Consider the following 21,301-nt stretch of genomic DNA (forward strand, 5'->3'; position numbering starts at 1 on the left):
TTCACGTAGTCTGTACAGGTTGTAAGACTAAATTAAATCAATGCTGACACTGTAGGAAGTCATATATATATATATATATATATGTGTGTGTGTGTGTGTGTGTGTGTGTGTGTGTGTGTTATTCTCAAAAGATATAAAAATATTTCAACATGAAACAACAAGAAATAAATTTAATGAACTAACAAAATTACATTGCAATCATTCAACTCATTATACAAGAATATGCATTATATGAACAATCCATCGGTATTGTGGAATGATTCTGACACGACAAAGTGTAAAAATGTCACAACATCTTATTTAAATCAATATTTCAAACAAACATCGCGATGAGTATTTCATGATCTCGAAGTAAATAAAAAAAGGGTACACGAAAATTGCACATTCCCCAGCAGCGTCTATCGACATACACTACATGTGTGATTTACATCTATATACTGATGACTACCATGAGGGTGAGGGACTATAAACATTCTCTGTGAACATAGCTTGGTAAATGTTTATACATGTTGCAGTTTGGTTTCCCCGCAGACACACTGAATCTAATTCACCGAATAATTGCTATTTCTTGCAATTTAACTTTAGTTGATATAAAACAGGGTAGACGGAGAATAAGTGTAACGAAAGACATGCAGAGGAACTTCGTTATAAAGTCATTGTTACAAAGCCAGGGCGTCACGCCTTTCAATATCATTTAAATATACACATTTGAAGAATGAATGTTAAATGTAATAATGCGATATGATGAACTAAATGAAACTTAATGCAGTTGAACTTTGTAATATTCACAAAATGATACTCGGTGATATACATTCTATAAAAAATTCTGGAGCTGTCCGTCCTTATTATATGACTATAATATTGTTATATATCTGTGATGGTAGTTTTTACAACATGTGTTGTAGCTGAATGGCTGAAGATGAAGTCGGCGCCAGCCTAGGGCTACCCATAATCACTGCATACTCATTCAGAGTCTACAAAAATAAAACCTTAACTTTATAAGGAATTCAGTACCTGTCCAAACAGTTGGAAAAACCACAACAATGTTCAGCCCTGAGCTTATTAAATGAGTAGCGTTCTACTTAATTACCAATTTACAAATTACATTTTTCAAGGGATTTTCAAAGTGATATATTGATGAAAAGTACCTTGTAAATAAGGGCATATTGTTCCTTGTTTTGGACAACACCTGCGCGCTCTTTGCGCATGTTGTTGACGCATCCCAAAATGTCAACCACTCTTTTGTTTTCGTAGGACCTCATAGAGATATCAGTGGCGATCAAAGCTCCAGTTCTCCCTGTGCCTGAACTAGATATATAGACAATCTGCCTTTGGATCATCAAGAAATAGTTGCTTCTGATGTTTATCAAACTACTTATTTTCAATTTCAGATTTAATGTCTTTAAATTCTGGCAAAATGATACTGAGCAGCAGCTGCTACCTTGGTGGTCTTGATGATTATAAATGAGCTAAGAAAAGTTTACCGACCGAGCTTAGAGGTACACTCGTCTTCAGAGATTAAATATTTCTCGAGTCGGAGTAGTACGACTCTAAGAACTGCAAGATATACCGGTACTGCAGATACGGAGATATATTTACCTGCAGTGTACGATGAGCGGAGCCCCACTGTCTTCGTAATGTACCCGTGTGTCTAGGATAAGCTTGATCACAGATACTGGTTCTGGAATGGAATCCACAGACCAGCTGGTGAACCAGAAGTGTCGAATTTCCCGCATTAGGTTGTTCTGTACAGAATTAAAAAAACAAAGAAAGCATGTATATCACATTTACATGTAGCTTCTAGAGAACAGTAATTAATAGACTCCATGCATTTTGTTTTAAATCATGAGTTTCTATTATCAGCACATCCGATGAAGAATGTTTCTTTTAAAAAATCTAAAAATAACGTTACCTCTATGTCTTTGATCTCTAATAACGACATGATATATTCTTGTCTAACTTCCTTCTTTTTCAATACAAGGACCAAATCACCATATCGCACTCGTCCATTAATTCCCTCTGTGTCAGGTATGTAGGCCGCATCTTTTGGCTACAACAGAAATTTCAAATTTTCAGTAATTTTTGGCTTCCTCTCAAACATGAACAAACTTCATTGATAAAGTTATTAACCAAATGAAGCAAATTCCTCAACGAAGGGCTTGATATTGCAGGTCTTCTACGATCATCATAAAAGGTTGGGTATGAATTGCATGAGCTAATCATGCCGAGTTGAGAATCGATAGAGTGACTTGAAAGAGACTATAATGATTCACTAATCATTTAAATGACAGATTCTGTCAAACATTATACCTGTGAAGTTTCGTTCACAGCGGTCAGCATGATGATGACACGGGACTGCTGTTCCCACACCATTCTCCAAAAATCTCCAATGGTGTTGGACAATGGCTCTTGTGTGGCGATGTAGGCGTGTACGTCGCCATTGTATCCCTGTAATAAGCAGGGTGTTTTTGTTTGATCTATTACTTGTACGTTTGTAATAAAGGCATACATTTATATGCCCAGTACACTGAACTGGAGGTTCCGTGGCCAAATCTCGCGTGAACTGCTATAAGTGCGCAGTAAAAAACTCCATTCCCATTGCCCTGTGGTTAGATATTTAATCAATACAGTTTAGTCCAAGATTTTTCATTGACAACTTTACGCTGTTTTCATCAATTCTTACTTACATCAATTCTTACTTACATCTCTTTGAAGTTAACACGGTCCTACATGGGGATTTCTTGCGTTTTGCTTTGTATACCAGAGTATCAAGTTTCAACTTGGACATTTTGACTGAACTTTAAAAAGTGAAAATTGTACAGATATAGTAACAACAGAAGGATAAACAAATCGAGATTTAAAAAAAACGTTTTTGGTCTGGGTGCGACAGAGAGACTGAGGGAATTGTGTTTTTATAACCCCTACCCCTCATCTTTGTTGGGGTCATTGTTTACCTATTGTTTATTGTTTACCTATTATTAAAACCTATTGTTTACGATCCATTCCACTTCTCTACAAGCTATAGAAAAGCAAAGTGGATGGTAAACCCATGGCTAGTGAAGATCCCTTTCCCGCACAAAATAGGTCTGACATTGTAATGGAGAGAACTGGAAGCTCACATTTTTGGCACAAAGTTTGGTTATGGCAAGATGATTTTTCACAATCCTAAAACAATGTCATTTGGCCAAGGCCAAGTTTAGTTGTAATATAATTTGATATATTGGTTAGGACCATAAATTTGCAATCGAGAGACAGAAGTTCATAGTAGGTAAGAAGGGTGCTTATGATCATGTGGTGTGTCATGACTCGGAACCAAGGCCATCTGACGAAAGTCAAGGTCGCTGGTAAAAAAAATAATGTAAACATTTCAAATGTCAGGGCGTATCACTATCAGACTTTATCTTTATTACGAAGGTTGTTTCGATACAGATAGTGTATCTTGACCCTGGAAGCACGGTTGTTTAACTAAAGGCTAGACCGCTGAGAGAAAGGATTAGATATGTCACTTTCAAAAAAGTACAGCGGGGCATAAGTTCCGTTAAGACAGTTATAACTAAATTCTGTAGTTATGTCCATTTAGCACCAATATTCATTTCTGAAGAAGGAACATCGGGAAGGGAATCTAGATAAACTCTTATAAACAATTTTCAACTTCATTGAGAACTTACCGTTATGAAATTAGCATTGATGTAATCGGAATGTTCTTCATGTGGTAATTTCTTTAATTTTACTCGGGAATGTGATACTGTAAACAAACAAGATCAGTTAATTTTAAAAGCCTGTTCCTAATGGAAGACATGGGAAATTATTTCCCTTCCTGTCAATCAACAACTTGTTATAAATTCATTTCATATACACGTACTATGATTCTTTTGGTAAAATAAGAAAACCTATGAGCATATTTTAGCTTAATATATTTTAGAATTTTAACAACTCATTTCCCAAGATTTATATTCATGTATCTAATTTAAGCTAAAAAAAATTTACCGGCATGACACGAATATTGACAGCAATTTCAGTTTAACTTATTAGGATTTCTAAAGTTAACACTCCATATGGGTGAATAATTCTTAAGCGGGACGTTAAACAATACACAACCAACTATATCTCACTTTCATCATAACTGGAATACTTCGAATCGCTTCCTCGATTATTGCTTCTACTTATTTCTACAGAAAACAGACTGCTGTCTTCTTTGTCACAAATTCGATTGGAAAAGCCTACATGTATAAAATCAGTAATACAAATCAATCCTATTTGCTTACGCGGAATGACGTTGGCAAATCTGTTTTTATCCTCCGCTCCAATAGGGACACAACTCAAACTTGGCATTTCGGAAGGAAGCCTCTGAGAAAATTAAAAGCATGTATGGCGTTACTAGTATTTGAATATTCCACGTAAACAGATACTAACGTGCAATTGTGATGGATTACTCACTTCAAACTCTTTGTATATTTCAACCATATCTCGTGTCATATTCGATAAACTGTTGAAGCCCAGGGAGTTGGAAAAGGAAGACGGAGCACTCTGCAATTTGTAATGAAAATCATATTATTATATAAGGTCGTGCACAAAATGGTGTCCTTCAACGTAACGGGATACCCAAGAATTTGGACGCATCAACTGAAAGTATACGATTTTACTGTGTTTAGGTGCGATTTTCTATTGTTTGATCAAATATCATTTATCAGTCATTGATATATGAAATGCAGCAATAAAATAATGTTTTTGAGGGATTTAAATCTTTTAGTAATGTTTTCTATTGAATTTTCAAGTTAAGATTGTTAATGATGCAAAAATAAAGGTGGTTTCATGGGATAATTTTTGTGGTAAATATAGGTTTTTAGCAACAACACTTACAAATAGTTTTACAAAATTCTATAACAATTTTTATTGGTTATTCTATGTCCTTAAATATATAATCCAAATACTGATGGATGACCTCGTCGTTGTCCAAACCAGGGTTCCAAAACCCGCTGTGTGGCCTCGATTTTGGTACAGCATTCAGTGCGATGGAGTCAAGGCTTCTTAGAGAAAAACGATTGGACCCTGGTAGAAAGTTTCGATGGTGCTTATCGTGTCGTCTGTGCATCAAAATCTGCAAAACGACATAAACAGGTTTTATAAAATCTTTTAAAAACAACACGACGACAGATGTACGAAAGACCTGTAAACTCAACTGTCCAAAGAACAATTATACCTGTAGTATAATCAGACAAATGCAGCAGATGCCTCCTATTATAACAATGATAATGGCGATTGTCATCCCTGAGCTGAGACCCTCTTCCGACTCGTCTTTCAAGTTTACATTTGTGTTTGAAGTGATGAGATGGACATTCACGAGCTGTTTCAAGAGATATTTTAAAGAAACACTATTAAAATATAATTCAAATACAATTTAAACATTCTGCGATTCAGACCAATCTTGGAATAATTCTGTGTCTACTTTAGGGATGAGATGCTTACCTTTCGGCCATAACGTGACTTGGAGCTAAGAAAGCCTTTCTTGATAAATTCCGAAGTATCGGCAGTCAATTTGATATCAATTTGTCCGTTGATATCGGCGACATATAAATCTACTGTCACGATTGTTAAATCTTTCTTTCCAGACTCCAGTTTGTTCTCTGTTTCTCGTTCATAACACACCTGATTAATGAACTTTATTTGGGTTTCCTCTAAGTCCTTATTAATTTTTTGTTTGATAATACCTGTAAAGTCTTCCAGAAATATCGATTTTCCTGAGCAGAACTCCTTCAGAGTCATACGGAATTGCATACTAATGTACATGGGAGGTACCACTAACGGTGTTGAATGGGTGTCTCCAGGTTTTTCATTCGGTTTCGGGGTTTCTGTGGGCTTCTTGGTCGTTGGAGCATAAGTTCTTTGTTTCTTAGGTGTGGTTGATATTGTCTGATGTGGTCGATGCATGTTTACGTTGTATGTAGAAGATCCAGTCGACGGAAGAGTGGTTTTTGAGACAGAAGCAGTCGCAAGATGTGAAACTGTGTGACTGAACTTTGGTGTCTCTGTGCGTTTGCTCTCTTCCTGTGTAAATGTACTGGGAGAGACAGATGTTCGACCATAGGTAGGCAAGTCTGCTCTACTACTTTCAGAAAACAAAGGAATATTTGATTTTGGTATTTCCATTGTTGAGGTCATGTCAGATAAAACAGAAATTTTTCGACTACTACTGAGCCGACTTGGTGAAGTTTTGAAATAATTATCCGTTGGTGCAGAATTATTGTGAATGTCAGTTGATGTCTTAGCAGAAGTAAGTGCTGTTGTGGTTTCTAATTTTAATGAACTTGTGTTGTTAAAGAGCGACATAGGTGATCTGTTCATTGAAGTTCTGTCACTGACCATGGGGATGGTGCTACTGGTATTAGAATATGCAGATGTTGACTTCAAGAGTTCTGTGGTAGAGTTGGGAACGGACTCATTATTGTTGTGCGATGCACTGCTATGAGATATTATTTCTGGAGTACTGACTTGTGTTGTGGCTCTATCAGATACACGGATTGTTGTTCTGCTCTCTCCAGCTGCAGCTGAAATGCTGGCCATCTCTTCACGTTTTTTCGTTGTTTGACTGCTATTCATTTCCGTTACCAATCTGGCAGTGGTCGGATTTGTGTTTCCGTTTAGCAATGGTGACTCTGTCTTCGGTAAAACTGTAGTTGATGATGGAAACTCCATTGGCTCGGTCGGAATGTGTAGGGTAACATGAGGCACGGTTTCATGCGGGTATTGCGTTTCCTCACTGTTCCTTGGATAATTCGTTGCAATATTGTTTACAGGTGTCGTTTTTTCCAAAAATGGTTCAGTTGGTTCCGAATTTATGTGTTGTGTTGGTGACTTCATGGTCATTTCCGGCACCATTTCGCTTGGAGGGTAACTTCTACTGATTCCGTTGCCATTTTCACCAGGTAGCCTTGTACTAATATAAACTGGTTCAATTGGTTCAGATATCCTTCTGCTTGTGAATAAATTGGTTACAGAAAAACTTTTTGTTGGTATTACTTCAACTGATATTGATGTTGTATGTCTGTCGATTATCTGTTCAGTGGGAATTGTTCTAGGAGTAGTAGATATAAGGAAAGGTCCCTTCTCGGTTATCTCGTGGACTGATATTGATGTTGTATGTCTGTCGATTATCTGTTCAGTGGGAATTGTTCTAGGAGTAGTAGATATAAGGAAAGGTCTCTTCTCGGTTATCTCGTGAATGACAGGCTCTTGAGGAAATGCTGTAGTTCGTAAAACTTCCTCACGCGCGTTTTGAGTAGTCGTTTTCCGCCTAATGGATCCATCGGGAAAGGGTTCAGAGTCGGGTGTAAAGGTCCGAGGAAAAGGATTTGACTCTGTAATTTCCTGATGATCAGGTTCTTTCTGTGGTAAAGTCATTTCGGGAACATTGCCTTTGGTTCGATATTTATTTTCCTTGCTGTACGTAGGTTCTATTAAGGTTGTGTTTCTGAGGCTAACATTTTCATCTGTAATGTTCACAGACTCCAGAGGTTCAGGGTTTTCCACTGGGATATGAATTGTGGCTAAAGGGACATGTTCTTCTGGTATAGGCGGTGTGTTTCGCCTGTTTTCGATAAAGTTCTCACTGGCACTTCTGTTCTCGGTTCCATTTCGTTCACTTTCTACTTTCGGCCCCACAAAAGTTTCATGATCGGGATCAACATCTGGTAAGACTCTATTTGAATTAGGTGCCTCTATGGAAGTTGCGAATGTGCTAACGTTTCTTGTGTTACCATTATTTTCGATGTTTAATTCGTTATTGTTCAATTTTAGGCCCTCAAGATTAGTATCATTTTCATGCATGATTTCGCTTTGAGATAATCTGCTAGTTTCAGACGCTTCTGGACGAGTGTTCCCAAGCGGTAACGATGCATTTTGTGTTTCAGAAGAAAGAGATGGCCATGCGGTGCGTTTTACAATCGGGATAAGTTCTTGCTGTTCATAACGACCGAAGTTTAAATTTTGTGGTTGATCTCGATGCCTAATCTCGTTTTCTCCGCCTAGAATATTTACACTTTCATTTCCCTGGAGAATGTTTTGGTGAAGTTTGTTTGAACTTCTCGGTGATTCGTCCGTAAAATTAAATTCTGAGGGGTGTGTCTCTTCTTGGTTTGAGATATTGGAGAAAATGAATTCTCTTGATATGTTATGTTCACTTGTATAATTTCTTCCTTCACTTGTCCGTGTTAAATGTAACCTCCGATCGGAAACCAACTCTTCATCATGATTTATATGTCTTCCTTGTCTATGCAGTTCAGGAATCATGCTGTTGACGGGGCCGTCGGGGACTTTGTCTTGGAGAAACGGTCGAAGGTCTGGTATGCCGTCCTCGTCTCCCTCGGGCAGTGCATACTGTTGTTCGGATTTCTCCGATTCCACTGCATACGGCTGGCTCCTTTCAGGCAATGGGTTCCCTGAGCATTCCTTCACAATCAGTAAGCCTGTAAACACAAAAACATTTAGGACTTTCCATATAACCGGTCGCGGTAGCTCAGTAGTAGAGCGTTTGCTTCGTAACCGGGGATCGTGAGTTCGAGCCCCGCTCATGGCATGGCCGCGTCAAACCTAAGACGTTAACATAGGTAGAGATTGCTCCTTCGCTAAACGCTCGACATGTAAAACGGAGGTACCGTGTCGCGACAGGCGTTGGCACGATAAAGTACCAACACTGCTACGGCCCTGAGCGCTAAGCATAGGTCTAAATTTGTGGTACTTCGCCTACAGCTGATGACGTCTCAGTATGAGTGACAAATTCTTGACGGGACGTAAAAACCAAGCAATCATTAAATCATATATTATGAAATAGGAAAAAATATTTATTTTGGTGGAATTCGTTTTCTCATTATTTACCAATTTTTTTGTCTACTTCAGTGGGACATAAATTGCGAACTCCTACTGTATACAACCTTATCTTTACTGCAATTTAATTCTTAGGTTGAAATCTTGAAATTATTCAACGTTTTAGTGAATATAACCTAACCTTAACTTTTACATAGAATGGAGATTAAAACAGCATACAATGTTATAGTGTTATTATAATCTAATGTCGTAATAATGTACCTGTAATTGTTTTTTTTCCCCTGTTCCTGTTTCATTATATATTGTATGTAATCGACAGGTTGATTTCACGTTTCTAGGATGGCGTGTATATAAGATAATCGAAATATTCACTACACATCTCGTCAAAAATGTCTGATTGTATTTAAGAATGACACTCTCTGTCAGTCTTTGCAGTAGTGTACAGGACTTAAATTGGTGGTTTTTCATTATCCTAATCCAAGGTCATATACGCAAAAGTAAGGAAACTTGGGGAAAATACATAATTCGTGTCCGCGGCTGAACTTCGTAACAAAGCAAAGTACATGTATTTTGACTTGGTAATGTGGTAAGACCTTGATTCAAGGTCATTTGGAGAAGGTCACGTTCAAAGACGATTGGTTTGTTGTTTACGTCCCATTAGAGAATATTTCACTTATGTAGAGACATCAGCAGCTTTACGTCAAGTGTCACAAATTTTGACCTACATGTATGTACGGCGCTTAGGACGGTAGCAGTGAGGGTAATTCTTTATCATACTAATGCCTTCCGTGACACAGGTCATTGGTTTAGAAAATGTTTCGAAGTCGTATTGTGTCCTATCTTTGTAAGAAAGGTATTCAAGATTATCACAATTGATACTAGTACAATTTTTTATGACCAGGTATTAATGTTATTTGGAACAAATAGATTGTAAAACTAGCGATAAGTTTTGAAGATATTAATATTATTTATACTTTTCGAACGAAGGTTGTTAATGACTAGGGAGTTTTCCTAATTTAGCGACGCATTGTCCAAGTCACCAATCAAAATTAGTACCCATGATGTAAATGCACTTAGAAATCGTACTTCTTCGTAATTTAATCCAAGGTTTTGAATATGACCTTTGTGTCAGGATTTTGTCAAGAGTTGTAAAAATCTCATCAGGGCATATCATCTCTGTCAAAAAAAATTACATATTCATACTTGAACAAAAACTAAGGATTTTTTTTCTGCGTTCTGATCCTCCTTCAAGGCTAATCTATTTCAAGTTAAGGTCAAAGGTTGGAATTCTGTATGAATGTGTCAATCAAATCTAGGATAATATGCCTCAATTTGTACGGGACGGGGTTACGCGGGGGTATTCGCCCTGTTAGGTCCAGTTGTCAATATGTTTCTGTACGATGACGGTGAGGATATCTTCAAGATATTTATTGTCAATTCACATTCAAGACGAGGAAAAGATTTAAAATTGATCTAAATTTAACAAGCTGTATTTATCTATACTAGTCTATATCGGACAACTATGTGCTTTAGAGCATGTACTATGCACTGTATGTTCCAGATTACACGAACTATGAAACCTGACTACTTACAAATGATTACAACCCAAGTCTTCACAAAGGGCGGCATCGACAGCTTGGCTTTCCTAAAGGCTCGCTATAGCCAGGTTTGATGTCGACACCATGGGCAACATCTGAAAGAAAGTGTCGTTTGTAATGTACATGGTACCAGTAGTTCTCTTCAGTTGTCTTTGCAAGATACTGTGGAATCAATAGAATTCGTGGTGGCTCAATTTTCGTGGAATTCGTGGGTACCCCTCAACCACGAATTTACATCCTCAACGAATAAAGATATTCCAGAGTTATCTTTCTTACAAATATATAAATCCACGAAATTACGTCCCCACGAACCCGTAAAAATTCAACAATTCACGAAAATTGGCCCACACGAATTTAAATGATTCTACAGTAGTGGTGCGTCTTAATTGATGAATTTCGTTACCCCTTGCAGAAGCGGTAAATAAATAACTAGTAAGTAAACAGGTAGTATTGGTCCTCCGTGCATACTACAGTCTAGAAACGAAGTGAACCTAAGTAGGATACTAATCTTGTGATAACTATTATCACTACGTTATTGATACAAGCTTCTGGGTTTGATTTGAACAACAGCTAGTGTATCTGTCAATGTTATTCACTGTTAAGGTTTGTTGTAAACGAAACGTCAAATAAAAATAAAGCAAATGAAATGGAAGGAACTAGTTAGAAATCAATTATTTAAAGCACATGATAGCAATTCTCCCTTATCGTTGTAGTTTTATTTACAACTTCACATTTTCAACTTCACCTCCAAACTTTGAATATTCCTATACAATAAATCTATGAATTTAGAAACTCTGTTCACTAACCAATACATCAATTTTGAGGCTTTTTAAAAAAGGTTATAGGCCTAAGTCACAGATATTAACAGAACATTAATTTTCTCCTTTAGGTATGCTTTTAAATGATGCAATTTCCAAATTGAATATGGGGAGGTTTTTTTTAATACTTCGCTAACTGTTAAAAATTGACGTATTCCGTGTGAGGTATACGAATTATAAGTATTACTCCAAGGAATAAAAGATGAATATTTCTCAAAGAGATTAATATCACTATAAGGAATGAATATTTTTCCAAGGTATGAATATCACTTTAAGGACGAATATTTCTTCAAGGAATGGATATTATCCCAAGTAATGAATATTTCTCCAAGGGATGCACATTTTCCAAGGTATGGATATCACTCCAGGAGACAAATATTATTCCAAGTAATGAATATCAATTACTCCCAGGGATGAAAGAACATGCACGTCCTGTAGTAGAGATATAAGGCACTGTAGTAAACTGTAGATGCCTATGGTATAAACTTTGACACTGAAGTTACCTATAGTTATACCTTTGACATTGTAGTTAATTACAGAAATAGTATGCTTAACTACACTGAAATCGTTTATTCTGTATTTAACTATGGTGAAAACTTTGATACTATAATTAACTACATTGAAAACTTCAATTCTTTAGTTAATATGGTGAAAAACTTCGATACTGTAGTTAACTTTTGAGAAAACTTTCATACTTTATTAAAAAGTTTGATACTTTGAAGAAATATGCTTAAAACTTAGAATAATTACAGTTCATAATCATTATCCATTTTCCACAAAACAAAATTTACCTACATAGATTGACCGTGAAAATGAAAATCTACACTGTGATATCTATATACTATCGTAGTTAAACCCTTCATATTAAAGTTTATTGTAGAAAAACACGAATACAGTAATTTAGTAGGGTACAGTTTAGCATAGTATGCTAATATTATCGTTTCATGAATACTGTAATTTAGTAGTTTTATATAGGGTAGTGATATTAACGTTACATGAATACTGTAATTTAGTAGTTTAATATAGTGTAGGAAAATCATCGTTACATGAATACTGTAATTTAGTAGTTTAATATAGTGTTTTAATATTATCGTTACATGAATACTGTAATTTAGTAGGGTACAGTTTAGCATAGTATGCTAATATTATCGTTACATGAATACTGTAATTTAGTACAGTTTAATATAGTGTAGGAATATCATCGTTACATGAATACTGTAATTTAGTAGTTTAATATAGTGTAGGAATATTATCGTTACATGAATACTGTGATTTAGTACAGTTTAATATAGTGCAGTGATATTATCGTTACATGAATGCTGTGATTTAGTACAGTTTAATATAGTGTAGGAATATTATCGTTACATGAATACTGTAATTTAGTAGTTTAATATAGTGTAGGAATATTATCGTTACATGAATACTGTGATTTAGTACAGTTTAATATAGTGTAGTGATATTATCGTTACATGAATACTGTAATTTAGTAGTTTAATATAGTGTAGGAATATTATCGTTACATGAATACTGTGATTTAGTACAGTTCTATATAGTGTAGTGATATTATCGTTACATGAATACTGTGATTTAGTACAGTTCTATATAGTGTAGTGATATTATCGTTACATGAATACTGTGATTTAGTACAGTTCTATATAGTGTAGTAATATTATCGTTACATGAATACTGTGATTTAGTACAGTTCTATATAGTGTAGTGATATTATCGTTACATGAATACTGTGATTTAGTACAGTTCTATATAGTGTAGTAATATTATCGTTACATGAATACTGTGATTTAGTACAGTTCTATATAGTGTAGTGATATTATCGTTACATGAATACTGTGATTTAGTACAGTTCTATATAGTGTAGTGATATCATCGTTACTTGCCCCTGTTTCTTTGCATTCATATCTATATTTATCATCAATACGATTTTGAGAAAATCATACCCAATCCTTGATTTCAATACAAATTACATGTAGATGCAAGTTACAATTACTAGTATACGAAACCATTATCCGACAATTAGATGTTTATATTAAAGCAAATTGTTCTTTCAGTTTTGGGGAAGAAAAGAGTCATGTGCAATAATAATGAAGCGACTCATTCATATTTCAACATTCAGTGAAAATGGACCCTTAACTCGAACTTTTCCGAATGTAAACTATGGCTAAACAATTTAATAGTAACACAAAATATATATATATTTCAAAAATCATATAATACTGTCGACATAAATATTTACCTTAGTTCCTAGGAGGATGGACCTGTACTTTATCGCATCAGCTTTATCACGTGATACGGGGAAATTATTTAATGCAGTCCAAATCAACAACGTTGATAATATTTATTAGATATACATGGTATATCATAATGAGCCGATATCGCTTGCCTTTCTCGGTTTAGGTATTTCGAGTATCAGTAAAATGACCCAGTTATAAGACTAACAGCTATGTACTTCGTCAAACTCACACTGTGTACATAGTGATGTAGTTTTCTAAGAACGCAGAATAAATAGGTTTTTCTGCGTTTGACTTGCGTGATGCAGTTTCTTACACATGCACATACAAAAAAGAAAACAACAAAACAAACCCATTATTTTAAAAATAGTGCTCTTTTAGATTGTACAATGTGATGTGTATAGGGTGTGTATCAAAGATTGTACAATGTCGTGATGTGTATAGGGGATGTGTTAAAGATTATACAATGTGATGTGTATACGGTGTGGGATAGAAAGATTGTAAATAAAGTAATGTGTATTAGGTTTGTGTTAAAGATTGTACAATATCGTGATGTGTATAGGGGATGTGTTAAAGATTATACAATGTGATGTGTATACGGTGTGGGATAGAAAGATTGTAAATAAAGTCATGTGTATTAGGTGTGTGTTAAAGATTGTACAATATAGTAATGTGTATTTGGCATGGGATAGAAAGATTGTACTATATAGTATTAAGTGTGGGATAGAAAGATTGTATCATATGGTATTGGGTGTGGGATAGAAAGATTGTACTACATGGTATTGGGTGTGGGATAGAAAGATTGTATCATATGGTATTGGGTGTGGGATAGAAATATTGTACTATATAGTATTGGGTGTGGGATAGAAAGATTGTAGTATATAGTATTAGGTGTGGGATAGAAAGATTGTAGTATATAGTATTAGGTGTGGGATAGAAAGATTGTACTATATGGTATTGGGTGTGGGATAGAAATATTGTACTATATAGTATTGGGTGTGGGATAGAAAGATTGTAGTATATAGTATTAGGTGTGGGATAGAAAGATTGTACTATATGGTATTGGGTGTGGGATAGAAAGATTGTACTACATGGTTTTGGGTGTGGGATAGAAAGATTGTATCAATTGGTATTAGGTGTGGGATAGAAAGATTGTACTACATGGTTTTGGGTGTGGGATAGTGAGATTGTATCATATGGTATTAGGTGTGGGATAGAAAGAGTGTAATACATGTATATGGTTTTGGGTGTGGGATAGAAATATTGTACTATATGATATTGGGTGTGGGATAGAAAGATTGTAGTATATAGTATTGGGTGTGGGATAGAAAGATTGTAGTATATGGTTTTGGGTGTGGGATAGAAAGATTGTAGTATATGGTTTTGGGATAAAAAAAATTGTAGTGTATGGTTTTGGGTGTGGGATAGAAAAATTGTAGTGTATGGTTTTGGGTGTGGGATAGAAAGATTGTAGTATATGGTTTTGGGTGTGGGATAAAAAAAATTGTAGTGTATGGTTTTGGGTGTGGGATAGAAAAATTGTAGTATATGGTTTTGGGTGTGGGATAGAAAGATTGTAGTATATGGTTTTGGGTGTGGGATAGAAAGATTGTAGTATATGGTTTTGGGTGTGGGATAGAAAGATTGTAGTATATGGTTTTTGGTGTGGTGGGGAGATAAAGGTTGTGCCCTTTTAAAGTGTATTGAGGATGGGATAAGGTTTGGGGGACTCAGTATGTAAGAATGGTCTTGATATAGTAAGTAGGCATCACACAGACTTTTATTTTCACAGTAGGTCTAATATCAAAGTCTGAATAATTCAATGCTAATCATAACAACGATTTCTTGATTTCGTTTGATTTGGCAAATGTACATAATGTCAATATATTCATAACTATGAATGGGCAAGTGGTGTAATTTTTAAGGATTAATTTACGACTATATTTGTTAATTCATGAAATAAGATAAACTCACTGTACATACGGTTAGTAAGACTGGAGGCGGTTCGTCTCTTGTAGCATAGGCCCCCCAAATCCACTGGGATTGCATCCGATCATATACACATACACGAGTTCATGCTAAAACGTAGTTCACGTGGTTGTGTTTCTTTAGTTTAATTAAAGAGGGTTTGGTATGTGAAGAAGGTTTTGCAAACGACAGGATAATTAGATCGTCAGGCTGAATAACTGGTTTCCTGAACTACTTGCTGCTGGGCGGAAGTTCTGTTCTTATGCTCAGTATGTTTTATGTGGCAAAGAATAGATGGGTTTTGTCCATGTCATATTGTTTATGGAGAGAGAGAGAGAGAGAGAGAGAGAGAGAGAGAGAGAGAGAGAGACAGACAGACAGACAGACAGACAGACAGAGATACATGATATTTTCTACAAATTGTGATACAGATTTCTTATTGTTTTAAAAAATTAAAAATAATTAACATTTCAAGGATATCCACTTGTGGAACGTATCATAAATCCCCAGAGTTTGGATTACGATACTTCAAAGGCGTGTTGGTTGGCTTGAGGATTGGTAGACTAGTACGTAGTAAGAGGCCGGTTTGTTTATCAATTGCATCACACTGATTGTTCATTAAAAACATCCCCTAGGTCGTAGTGGCGTGGACGAAATGTTTAAAACGAAGGAAAATGAAGTTCAAAGAACACGCATTGTACAGTAACATCAAAATACCTTGTGTTTGAAGGTTTCCTTTCACATTTAGTCTAACACTGGGTGCCGGGTTCATTTCATCATTTTGAATTCAACTTTCCGTACGTCAGTAATGAAGGTGACCATAACGTTAAACTATAAGAATCAATCATAAATATTATTGCAAAAACTTTTGTTTTTATGTAAAACTTATACGGTACCAATTTTGATGCACCAGATGCGCATTTCGACATATAATGTCTCTTCAGTGATGCTCAACCGAAATGTTTGAAATCCGAAATAACTATGAAGCTTTAGAGCTAAATATAGCCAAAAACAACGTGCCAAATTACATATTCTAGGTGAAGAGAGCAAGAGAAATAACTCTTAACTGCTGATTAAATGTTGAAGTACAGTTTAAGTTATCTCACATTGAACCGGTTAACTTGTAGTCTAACAGTACAAAATACGTACTCCTCTTTCTCTCTCTACCCTATAGTTACGTTTTTTCAATAAGGTAGAACTTTTAACTTTAAAGTGAGTGATATAATCGATTTCACAAAACAATTTCTTTAACAACGCTGGCAAATTACTAGTAAGCAGAAATTTGAAAGCTGTGTGGTCCAATTTTCGACAAATTCTGTCCACCTTGTAAAAACACTGTTAAATTATTGCACGTGTATATTTACGAGGCTGCATAACATGTTATACATTATTTCACCTGTTTTAACCAGAATTATTTGGTTTTAAATCGGTGTTTACAAACAACGTTCATTCGGCCATTTCTGGTGTATATCAAGTGACAGCCACGCGTCCAGTTCAGGTGGCAATTTCTTTCGTTCTGAAACATGTGGGTAGGGGTATACATCAAAGTCAGATTATGACAGACTAATGAAAAATCATATTTCCCTTTTATGTCAATACCTGTATTTCATATTGGTGTAGTTAATAAATCATGACCCTAAATTACATGTAATCTATAAATACTGGTGCTGGTGCACAAAACATGCTCTGAGCAGGTGCCCCTTTTTTGCTATGATTTTCTCTCATTTGGGCTAATTCGCACCACCCTCACAGTACCAAACATGGGGATTTACACAATGTGCACAATCAAGAACCCTATCTGCTCTTCTTAAAAATCTACCTTTCATATGGGGCCATTCACCTTCCCTCTCAGCTATACCTTTTGCTGGACCATGCATGTTTTCACCGGAATTTCTTCAGCAACTGACCACGTGTCTTAGTTTCGTATTTGCACCCATTTATATGGTAGGAATCATGGTGACACCTACATGTTGTATATCAACATTTTTATTAAACACTCAGCTACATTTGATATGTATCCTAGAATTATTGTATACATTTTTACACATGTAATATTACTTCAACTATGGGGTATTTCCATTTTTAAAATGTCCCCTGCTACCTCAGACTTCCAGAGGTAAAATCATCGGTGGTCTTATCTGTGTATTTCGTTACAATAATACCGAGTCATAAGTGTTTCACGTTTTCATTAAAGAGAAATGAAATACCTCTTAGTAATTCCAAAATATATTCATTGTTTTATGCTCTTTCAAACATAAATTTAGACAGTTGCGTCTGAGGTATGTACATCATATTGGGATTCCCCTCATGCGTATGGATCTATTTATAGACACATAGGAGACATGGAAAAAAAATGAGATAGCAGAATCAACTGGATATGATCCAGTTATACATTGTATAATGAACTCCATGCTTCACTTTTTGAATCGAATATGATACGCATGCGCAGAATTAAGTTTCCACTATTGACAAACGTATTAATGACTTCCACTTTTTAGATAATCTCACTGATTTATATTTTACATATAAATGTTTTCAAGCAATTGAGGGAAAGTTAATAACTTTCAAACATAATTCAGCGGCATTAAAGTAATTCTGTACACTTCGAGAGAAATAAAGATAGCAGGTGAACAGATATCTGACCCAGGGACCTATATTGGTCTGACCACACAGCTTCAAGTTACGTCACAGACGTCCCTGGTCTGACCATACAGCTTCAAGTTACGTCACAGACGCTGCTGGATATGCATGAAACGATCACCAGCTGGTTTTATCGACGAACTAGAAAACTGACAAAGTCAGAAAGGGCCCCGGTGAGTGATATCAGAGGAAAGTGAGATCTGTATTTGTTACAGTAATGATTAGGTGTGGTATTGTCTTTACAAACATACATGGTTGGGACGGTTTCCCTTATTATTATTTTTTATTAAACTATCTATAGATGTATATCATTGAATTATCTCCATTTGACATCACAATTAAGATGCTGACATACATACAGAAAGACAAGGTGATGTGAACCCAGAATTCATATATGGCTTCCTCTTATTGTAAACCTTTTAAGTATTTCTGTGCACAGTTTGAAAAGTGTACGGTGGAAACTACGAGTCAACAAAAATGTTGACGGACAGACAGACGGATGGACAATGTGGTTACTACAGGACTTCCGCATTTCATGCGGGGACCTAATGACATATCATTCAAACAAATTATGTACATGTATTTAGAGTAACTGTGTCTTAACATAGTAGAAAACATTGGATGGTAATTGTTCTCTGAAAAACGAGTGTTAAACCACCACGGTGTACATGCATTGTATTTAATGGCTTTTCTCTGACATCAAAATATACTCCCCTACCACACATAATTCTACTTGTAGATTTTTTTCAGATAAAGAGGGTGGGGGATCTCATTAACTACGAGTTCGAAAGTCGACACTAGACCTGAAAGAATAAAAATCGAAAAATAATGATGCAGTCCTAGTAACTCCTTCTAATGATAAAAAGCACTGTTCAAGTTACAGTGTACTTAGTTTTATTTTAAGTCTGGGAAAGACTAATAGCATGTTAGTAAAATAGAACATCTCGTCAACTCGATCTCTACCCGATGCTTATCACACTGTACTACAGACAGTACGTCCTCATGGGTCAATCGTAGGCTACCAGTTAGTGATGCATCGATCGTGAACACTCGTTTATTTCCGTAACAGCAAAATCTTGTATGTAGGTCGACGCCATCAGAGTCTGCTGTTATTTGTACATTCAGAAAACTTCAGCAGATTCCGGTATCCTCCGCTACACTATATCTAGCCTCGGACATACGACGTTAATATAAGTGATATATAGCTACGAGTAACATTTGCATTGTGGTCGTCAATTTACTCTCCCGGAAAAACTTCCGCTTTCAGAATGTAGAGATCAAAATACGTTTTTTAAAATGAATTTATTGAGTTTTCCTTAGAAAACTGCCGTCTATTTCGAGAAAAAAAAAACCCACCATAATTCTCAAAGGGAAATAGTTACAAATATTGAGAGTGTTAAAAAAATATGTCCCTTGATGTCAGTAATTCCAGTTGATCAGTGACGTTAAACACGTTATAAGTCACTGCATACGTACTATGGCGAAAAACATACATTCCACTCGGATCACCTCGGTCAATTCCATCTAGATGTAGGGTACCGGAATCTGCCAAAATTTGCCGAATGCATACATCCAAAGTTACATGTAGATGGAATCGACCGAGGTGATCCGAGTGGTTATTTGTACCCGAATGTAACTATGACGTCACAGTCATATGTTACGGTGTAAAACAATAGCTTCGGGGCTATAATAAATGCTGCAAATAAATCTCGTATGTAGATCGACGCCATCAGATCCTGTCGTTATGTGTACATAAATGTACTGGTGCAACCTATCATTGGGTCGGGTGCTTTCTGACGTGTTTCGTGCCGGTTGTTGGGTAGTTCTTGGCGCACTGTTTTTGACTGCGGATGGCTCCTTTTGCCTGATGTAGGATGTAGGTCTCGCGGCGGGTGTGGCCGGTCGACGGGGGATGCTTACTCCTCCTGAGCATCTGATCCCACCTCTGGTGTGTCTAGAGGTCCGTGTTTGCCTTACTCTCTATTTTTTATTGCTTATAGGAGTTATGAGATTGATCACTGTACGCTATCTTCACCTTTCAAAAAAACAGTAATACTTAAGAAATGAACATCACTTTTGAACTGTTCATGGTCAATGTGAACGTTCATATTGCGATATTGGAAAGGTTTGAATTTAAAACCAAGTTAAAAACGAACAGCAGAAAGTAAATTCTTTCTGCAACCATATGAATTTCCTTTCTTTGTCGGAATGGTTCGAGTAACTACATTTTCGCGCCGATTGTCAATGTTCAGGTTTTTCAGTAGATCCACCTCTCGCGATAACAAGCATGGCGGAGCAGACGAAGAATTTTGCATGCTATACATGATATTTAATGAAAAACACCTTTATTAGGTATGCCTGGGCACAAAGTTGGTACTCCTTTTGTTGTAAACAACATTTGGGACTAAAACATAGAGCTTATTATCGATTATTCATAAACTTATTTTGCACCATTACGGAGATCCTATGGAATTTTAGCCCTATCCCGAAAACGTCAGAATAACAAAAATGGAATAGGACTGCATTATTGCAGCTACCTGATACCACCTCTCGTATATCGGATTCGAACCCGCGCCGACAGAGGTGAGAGGACGTGTGATTTTGAGCGCGATGCTCTAACCACTCGGCCACAATAATGTGATCGATCTCATGTATAATTGTTATTAATTACTCTCACCTCTGTCGGCGCGGGTTCGAATCCTAGTCTAGTCGCTACGAACTTGAACACAACCCTGGTGCTCAATCACAGAAAAAGCTTTTCCTAACAGTTTGTTTACGTCCCGTCAAGTCCCGTGAGGATCGGGGTTAGAATAGGTCATTAGTACCTCTTGATTGTCGTAAGAGGCGACTAAATGGGGCGGTTCTTCGGATGAGATCGCTAAAACCGAGGTTCCGCAGGCGCGTATAGCCAAAAAGGACATGAAGTAAACGCAAAGTATAGCAAGGGATCTGAGGGCCGTCATGCGGTCCCCAGTTGGTCAAAGGCAAAGCCTTGTGCAAAGAAACATGTTTTTGTCAATTTCCAAACCCAGAAGAATTCTCAAAATCATTTTCTAAAGTATTATATTATGCCAACTCACCATGTGTACTTGGACTGAATTTACATTCGTTTTACGATTTTTCCCGTTGTTTTCGACTGCATGGTATATACATGTATATATGGTAAATGTTACTGATAACAAAGAATATCCTAATCCGTCTACTACATGAA

General features: G+C 36.3%; 1 protein-coding gene across 6 annotated transcripts; it reads right to left on the reverse strand.

Moving 5' to 3' along the window:
- Positions 1 to 156: 156 nt before the first annotated feature.
- Positions 157 to 16,433, reverse strand: LOC125648822 (uncharacterized). 6 transcript variants are annotated; one of them, XM_056166807.1, is made up of 13 exons: positions 16,168 to 16,433; positions 10,413 to 10,513; positions 5,467 to 8,462; positions 5,201 to 5,344; positions 4,943 to 5,098; positions 4,438 to 4,527; positions 4,266 to 4,347; positions 3,669 to 3,745; positions 2,311 to 2,448; positions 1,913 to 2,050; positions 1,600 to 1,745; positions 1,149 to 1,308; positions 157 to 974 (listed from the first exon to the last, which is right to left on the reverse strand). In XM_056166807.1, exons 2-13 carry the CDS (start codon positions 10,447 to 10,449, stop codon positions 888 to 890), a joined length of 4,251 nt encoding a protein of 1,416 aa, XP_056022782.1. In that variant the 5' UTR covers positions 10,450 to 10,513; positions 16,168 to 16,433; the 3' UTR covers positions 157 to 887. The 6 variants fall into 6 exon arrangements, with proteins under 6 accessions (XP_056022782.1, XP_048731769.2, XP_056022780.1 ...); XM_048875812.2 differs by lacking the exon at positions 16,168 to 16,433 and adding an exon at positions 15,466 to 15,727; XM_056166805.1 differs by lacking the exon at positions 16,168 to 16,433 and adding an exon at positions 15,457 to 15,596.
- Positions 16,434 to 21,301: the final 4,868 nt, after the last annotated feature.

This window comes from Ostrea edulis, chromosome 5 (assembly GCF_947568905.1).
Source record: "Ostrea edulis chromosome 5, xbOstEdul1.1, whole genome shotgun sequence".
Taxonomy (NCBI): Eukaryota; Metazoa; Mollusca; class Bivalvia; order Ostreida; family Ostreidae; genus Ostrea; species Ostrea edulis.

Coding starts and splice junctions, on each gene's coding strand:
- LOC125648822 (XM_056166807.1), bottom strand. CDS start 10,449: ATGCCGCCCTTTGTGAAGACTTGGGTTGTAATCATTT. Junction 4,348..4,437: donor AAATATACAAAGAGTTTGAA/GTGAGTAATCCA, acceptor TAATTTTCTCAG/AGGCTTCCTTCCGAAATGCC. Junction 3,746..4,265: donor ATTTGCCAACGTCATTCCGC/GTAAGCAAATAG, acceptor GTTTGTTTACAG/TATCACATTCCCGAGTAAAA.